Source organism: Platalea leucorodia (assembly GCF_965183815.1).
Source record: "Platalea leucorodia genome assembly, contig: HAP1_HAP1_SCAFFOLD_373, whole genome shotgun sequence".
Taxonomy (NCBI): Eukaryota; Metazoa; Chordata; class Aves; order Pelecaniformes; family Threskiornithidae; genus Platalea; species Platalea leucorodia.
In genome coordinates this window covers 1-7,343 of record NW_028121208.1, presented here as the reverse complement: position 1 = coordinate 7,343, position 7,343 = coordinate 1, and the positions used below count along the sequence as shown (strand labels likewise).

General features: G+C 57.3%; 1 protein-coding gene across 1 annotated transcript; it reads left to right on the top strand.

Annotated features, from left to right (window-relative positions):
• Positions 1–880: 880 nt before the first annotated feature.
• LOC309604129 (acrosin-like) lies at positions 881–2,873 on the top strand (the record flags this gene model as incomplete). The annotated part of the gene is made up of 4 exons (XM_082339041.1): positions 881–1,059; positions 1,398–1,663; positions 1,944–2,089; positions 2,514–2,873. 4 exons carry the CDS (start codon positions 881–883, stop codon positions 2,871–2,873), a joined length of 951 nt encoding a protein of 316 aa, XP_082195167.1.
• Positions 2,874–7,343: the final 4,470 nt, after the last annotated feature.

Here is a 7,343-nt window from a genome sequence, read left to right as displayed (position 1 = left end):
GCTTGCCCACCGCCGCTGTAACCAGATTGGGTCAACACCCAAACATGTGCACGCTGCCTGTAGGAGCTATCATCTCTGGTGTATATCTTTTGGGAAGGAGCTGGCGGCAAACGGCTGCAGAGAGCAGGGTGGCAGTGAACTCCCCAAAGAGGCTGTGATGCCCCACTTGGGCTGTTCCTGCTAGCTGGTAGCAGGCAGCGCTCGGAGCCCGGCGCTGCTGCCTGCCACGGGGCCTGCACACCCTCATCCCGCAAGCAGAGCACTCAGCGGGGGGCTGTCGGGGGTGTCCGATCCCAGCTTCTGCCTCCCCTCCTGCTTGGAACCCCCCATGTTGCCCCCCTCCCCCGACAGGCCACCGTGCCCATCACCCGGAACCAGCGACTCTGTGACATCATCAGCCCCGGGGACAAGGCCACCGCGGGCAATGTGACTACTGCGGGCACTACGTCGGCTGCTGCACTGGTGGCAGCGATGAATTTGCTCCCCCTCCTCGTCCTGCTGGCCGTGTGCTGGCCTGTGCACAGCACATGGGACAGCTGTGGGTAAGCGGCCCGAGGCTCTGGGAGGGAGCTGGGGCAACCATTATGGGCTTCACTGGAGGGTGCCCGCTTGTCCCCCGTGGCCACGTCACAGCTTCCCGAACCCCATGTGGGAGCCTCAGTTCCCTGCCAGCACCCAGGCTGCCGGCACAACTCATCTACGGGGCTCAAGCAGAAACAGGGACGGATGGACGCACACCCCACAGGGTTCCCTGGCACTGCTGTCCATGCAACGCCTTGTGGGGAGGGAAGACGGCTGACCTTCAGCCTCAACAGCAGCGAGTGGTCAAGCAGGACAGTAATGAGTTTCTGGTTGCAGAGGGACCTGCGGGCTCCGGCCCATGGCTGCTCACTACAGCACGTGGCGCGTCGTGGGGGGCAGAGATGCCCAGCCAGGGGCCTGGCCCTGGATCGTCAGCATCCAGGGGCCCTGGGAATTAGGCACAGGGCACATCTGCGGAGGCTCCCTCATCAGCCCACAGTGGGTCCTCACAGCAGCCCACTGCTTCATCAAGGCCAGGTAAGGAGGACCAGGGAACGAGCATTTCCCCACAACACTAGCAGCTGCCCTGGACACAGCACCATGTGCTACTCCCATCCCGTTTCCTTGCAGCACACCCAGTGCCTGCGCACTCCAGAGCCCAGCTGAGAGACTGCTCAGGAGAAGGCTGGGCTCGTGCCACTGCTTCCTAGCAGCCTCCAGCCCGACATCCCTTGCACCTAAGGCATGCGAGGGCAGTCGCACTCTCCGTAGCGCTGCTGCCCTCTCTCCCCTGTGAAGGAGAAGGCAGGGAACTGCTGGGCTGCTGCAGCACACGGCTCTGCTCCCTCTGACCCCTCTCTCCATCTGCCTTCCAGGCACATCACCATGTGGCGCGTGGTGGTCGGGGCCACCCAGCTGACTCAGCTGGGCCCTGAGGTCCAAGTGCGCCATATTAAGCGGCTCCTGGTTCACGAACACTACAGTAATATCTTGGAGAGGAACGACATTGCCTTGCTGGAATTGGACCAGCCTGTCCAGTGCAGCTACTACATACAGCTTGCCTGTGTGCCCGACGCCTCGCTGAGAGTGTCAGAGCTGACAACCTGCTACGTCAGTGGCTGGGGTTCCACGACCGCGAGATGTGAGTTCCCAAAAAGTGCTCGTGTCCTGAGTGCAAGCTTGGCACACTGGGGAGACGGGCTGGGCTTCCTGAGAGCAGAGGCGAAAGCCAGAGTCAGGCTGCGGGGACGTCTGCCTACAGAGAGATGGGCCTGAGCCATTCCCCAAAGCAGGGCAGAAGGGAAACACCGGTACAACGCCTCTCAAGACGCAAAGCCAAGCCCCACAGAAAGGGTTCACCCAGACAGGCGAGGAGAACTGGCAACGAGCTGCTGGGTGTTAATTCCTTTCTGTGCTCACAGCTGGAGGAGCAACGGATGTCCTGCAGGAGGCCAAGGTCCGCCTCATTGATGTCAACCTCTGTAACAGCAGCCGGTGGTACAGAGGGGCCATCCACAGCTACAACTTGTGTGCTGGCTATCCGCAGGGTGGCATCGACACCTGTCAGGTAGGGGTGTGCTACAAGTCAACCCCTGGCAGCACAGGCAGCCCTGACACAACCACCCAAACGCACCCCAGCACGGGCTTTGCCTGGCAAGTCACCCTGCCACCGCTGGGTCCCCACCGCTGTTGGGGCTCACCTCCCCTTCCCCCAAAAGCCCATCTAGTGCTCTTGGCAGCCCAGAGCTCCAGATCCCAACCCTGGCACCTCCGTCTTCCACCCATCCAGGATCACTGTGCAGAGATGAGAGAGCCCTGCCTTACAGGCCCACAGCCCCCTCCCAGTCAAGGTGCTGGAAGCTCCAGCACCCGAGCAGAGCCGTTCTGTGCAGTGAACACAGCTCTGGCAGGTGCTGTGAGAGAGAAGGAGCCAGCCATAGTGCCGACAGTGGCCACCCAACAACACCTTAATGCTCTCTGCCCTGCTGCAGGGTGACAGCGGTGGTCCTCTTGTGTGCAAAGACAACAACGCCGACTACTTCTGGCTTGTTGGAGTGACGAGCTGGGGGAAAGGCTGTGCGAGAGCAAAACAGCCCGGGGTCTACACCTCCACTCAGCACTTCTACGACTGGATCCTGGTACAGATGGGACTGCACCCAGCACTAAGGGCTGTGCCAACATCACGGGCATGGAGTCATTTTCTCACCGCCTCAACCCCCGTTCAGAGGCCAAGGCCAACGCCAACACAATCGGGCAGGTTTAGCTCCTGCCCACTTCCACTCCAGAAGCTGCTGAAATTCTTTACTCGCGTGCAGGAGCTCCTCCAGGTCCTATGGGGAAAAAAGGCTTGAGCAGCAGGAGGAACAGGATCCAGCACAGCCTGCAGTGTACCACAGCCAGTTCCTTCTGGGGCAATGCCAATCCAAAGGCAGCCTCAGTGTCAAAGGCCTGCTCTGTCCTGCCCACACTCCACTGAGTCCACACAAATGCTCAAGTTGACTTAGTTCTTGAAATAAAGTTTCAATTTTCACAGCTAACCATGGTTCAGTCCACTTCAGTCTCCTGTGCAAGGCAAGGACCTCCATGCCCGGCACCTGCAAAATGAGGCTGCAGGCAGACAGGAGGGCACAAAGGGAAAGAGTCACTCAACGGGGCTGAAACTGTGCCCGGTCAGAGAGGAGGGTGAGGGTGCTGTGGAAGAAGGGAACACAGGTCACAGGGGGCTCGAGGTCTTGGGGACATCAGCTGGCAACACAAAGAGCCTTAGGCCGTCTACTGGTGGGATCCCTGTGTGTGTGTGTGTACAATGCACTGGTGGACTCGAAACTGGACTCTCTCATGACCCAGGAGACACGGATCTAGAAAGACCCAAGGTTTGCACGAACGACTTGGTAAAGAGCTTGACATCCAGCCACAGACATTACCTGGACTTCATTTCCATACTGTTATTTCAGGACTAGGAACATTCTGTGCTTATGAATCTGGGGAGTGAAGGTGGCTTTATGTTTCACTAGCAAACATCCAATCCTGATCATCTGCAAAGGCAGAAAAGGCCGGGGCTGTGGTTATGTTTACGTAAGTGGTGGTTACGTACACATGGCTGCTGGTAAAGGCATTGCTCTCTCTATGCGAATCTGCTTTGCCGTTCACATTAACTGTGTAAGCCTGCGTGCGTGTTTGTGTACCTGGCTCTTTGGAATGCAGCGTTAAGTCTCTTGAACACACACACGGCAACAGCAGCAGCCACATCCATCAGGCTGGGACAGGACAAGCCTCCTGGGCGCAAGAGCCCACCTGATTCAGCTCCAGCGGACCTGAAAGGAGAAATCCCCCGTCTGCACAAGTCTACTGGTTCCGGCTGCTCTGGGAAGTACAAGGCCCGGTGCTTCACACCAGGTTAGTGCTGCCTCCTCTCCTCTGCACGGGCAGCTTTGTGAAGTCCCCTATGGTTTGCCTGTCCAAAGCTCCAAGAGAAGAAACTGAGCTACACCCGGGGGTTTCTGCTGCAGGATCCTTTCACAGTGCTCCAACCCCAGACCAGCGCTGCCATGGGCTGACCCCGCTGACCCCTCACTTGCCCCCGCTGCTCTTTGGCCTGGAGTCAGACCCAGCCGAGAACTATGATCTGCTGCAGAGCGGCGCAGGGCCGGAGCTTCTGCAAGTCCCGAAGGAGATCAAACTGCAGAAAGTGCTTTTTGAACAGCGCATGGAGTCTGGGGACAGCCAGGTCAGGAAGGGCAGGGATCCCGCCCTGCTGCCTACCAAACTGCACTCCTAAGCCCTCCTGCTGCCACTGCTCCTGGCCTCTTGCTGCTCCATCCCCTTCCGTTGCTCCATGCTGGAACCCCATCCCAAACCCACCAGACCCCCCGCCCCCAACTACCCAAGCTCAGCCTTCGAGCTACCCTGCAGCTTTGGCTCAGTGACACCGCTGACTGATGGAGCACTGGGGCAGCAAACTGTGCGTTGGGGAGATTGCCAGCCCTGCTAGGAGGGCAGCTCAGGGGACCCTGTGCTCTCTGCTGGACGTTCAAGCTGAGGCCTCTTGACAGAAACCCGGACTGGCTCAGGGAGGGACCATGAGACAGCATCATCTCCAGAGCCAGAACAGCTCCTTTCAAACCATCATCAAGGTGAAGCAAAGGGCATGCCCCAGTCTCCAGAGATCCCAGCTCAGCTGGAGGCACGCTGTGCACCCCTGGGTGGGAACAGAGCTGGCAGCTGCAGCAGCAGCACTTGCCAGGGGCCAAGAGCACAGCAAGAGGAGGATGGGATGGATGGTCCTGGCAGCTTCAGAGGCAGGACCTTGCATGGCTAGTGCAGAGGGGACATGCCTAGGCAGAAGCAGCTCAGGGTATGCATGCTCAAGCACCTCCAAGTCCTTCATGACTCCAGGAGGTGGAGATGTGGCTGGTGGTTGGCAGGCCTGGTCCTCTTGTGAGGTCTGTGGGTGCTGGGGCTGATCAACCAGGTGGGCTGCAACCACATGCCAGCCCCATGACTGAAAGGCTCGCTCTCCTCTTGCTCGTGAGCTAGTCCAGCTTCGAGTTCACTAGCCAACTGCACACGCCCACAGCGCTCCCACCAGCAGCTGGCCCCAGACACTCGCTGTTTCCAGCTGCTGGGGCCCTGTGACCTGTGTTCCCTTCTGCCACTGCTAGCAGCCAGGCCTCTGGACCCACCCCCGTCACGCTGGGGACACAGAGTGGGGCCACACAGAAAAGGATTTGGAATCGCTCTCAAAAAGAAGGTAGGACGGACTGTGGTGATCAGGTGCAGGTCTCAGGCAAACAAGCAAACCAACCAGCACTTTGCTTATGTGTGACTGGCTCCTTGATCCCCCCTTCTCCCCACTTTCCATGCTTATACATCCCCCTCCTCTTCCTTCACTCCTCCCTTTCTCCGCCTTTGTCTCCTCCCAAACAAGGCACCCACCCCCAGTTATTTTTTTTCCCTCTTGCTCCCAGGTTTGCCCCATCTGTGAACAGAGTTGGGGTTTCAGGTGCCGTTAGCTAGGTCACCTTGGACTTCCATGGCATCACTGATGCGGTTTCCTGGGTACCGCTGTCCCTGACAGATTCCTCTCCCCAAAATGACCCCAGCTCTTCCTTCAATTATCTGCAAAGTGTGGCCACCTCTCGCATCTTTCCCCCTCAACCACCTGCAAAATCTGGTGCTGGAACAGCAGAGTATCCACAGAAGACAAGTTGTCTTCTCTAAGGCCTTCTTCCGTCTGCTCTAAGCAGATATGGGGCACCACCTTCAGGTCCATTCTCAAAAACCAAAGCAGCCTTGAGTCCAGTTTGCTTGGGGCCCAGTTCTGGTGCCTGTGAAGCCATGCGACGCCTCAAGGGCTCTGAGAAGAGCAGGTATTGCACTTTCAGACAGAGCCTGCCCTGTCATCCCAGGGACCAGGCTGCACACCCAGCTCTGGGCCTTAGGTCTAACCCCACAAGCCAGGATGGCAGCACCAAGCTCCCGCACCTTTCACGAGCTCTGAGGCTGCCCCCCTTCAAGCCACTGCTCTCCATCCTGCTCAGCAGATGCAACGCACGTGGCTGCGTCCTGCTTTTCTCCCATGACTGCCCTGCACTCCAGCATGTGAGCAAGGCTCCACCATACAGCTGTAGAAGGCAGACTGGTGACGTGAGGTTGATAAAGGATTCACCAAAGCCCTGAAGAACGGCATGTGGGGCTGAGGGGTTCAGAATCAGAGTCACTTAGGTTGGAAAAGACCTTTAAGATCATTGAGTCCAACCACAAACCAAAAACTACCAAGTCCACCACTAAACCATGTCCCTAAGTGCCACATCTACACATTGTTTAAATACCTCCAGGGATGGGGACTCAACCACTTCCCTGGGCAGCCTGTTCCAATGCTTGACAACCCTTTTGGTGAACAAATTTTTCCTAATATCCAACCTAAAGCTCCCCTGGTGCAACTTGAGGCCATTTGCTCTCCTCCTATCACTTGCTACTTGGGAAAGGAGACCAACTGCCACCTCACTACAGCCTCCTTTCAGGTAGTTATGGAGAGTGATAAGGTGTCCCCTCAGCCTCCTTTTCTCGAGGCTGAACAACCCCAGCTCCCTCAGCCGCTCCTCACAGGACTTGTGCTCCAGACCCTTCACCAGCTTCACTGCCCTTCTTTGGACACGCTCCAGCACCTCAATGTCCTTCTTGGAGTGAGGGGCCCAAAACTGAACACAGGATTCAAAGTGCGGCCTCACCAGTGCTGAGTACGGGGGGCGGTCACTGCCCTAGTCCTGCTGGCCACTCTAATTCTGATACAAGCCAGGATGCCACTGGCCTTCTTGGCCACCTGGGCACACTGCCGGCTCATCTTCAGCCAGCTGTCGACCAACACCCCCAGGTCCTTTTCCGCCGGGCAGCTCTCCAGCCACTCCTCCCCCAGCCTGTAGCGTTGCATGGGGTTGTTATGACCCAACTGCAGGACCGGGCACTAAGCCTTGTTACATCTTATACAGTTGTCAAGGAGAAAGTGCAACAGAAGGATTAGCACCAACAAAAGGATATGGATGAGGAGAAGTTGGATGGAAAGGTGGAGGAGAAGGAGGAGGAGAAAGAGCAACACAAGAAGGAAGAAGAGGATAAGGAGGAGGAAAAAATAGGACGAGGATGAAAAGGAACAGGACAAGGAGGAGAAAGATGAGAAATGAGCAAGAGGAAGAAGAAGAGGAGGAGGTGGACGAAGAACAGGAGAAGAAATAGGAAAAGGAACAGGAATAAGATGAGGAAGAGGAGGAGAAGAAGAAGGAAAAAAAGGAGGAGAAGGAACAGATGATGAAGGGGAAGAAAAA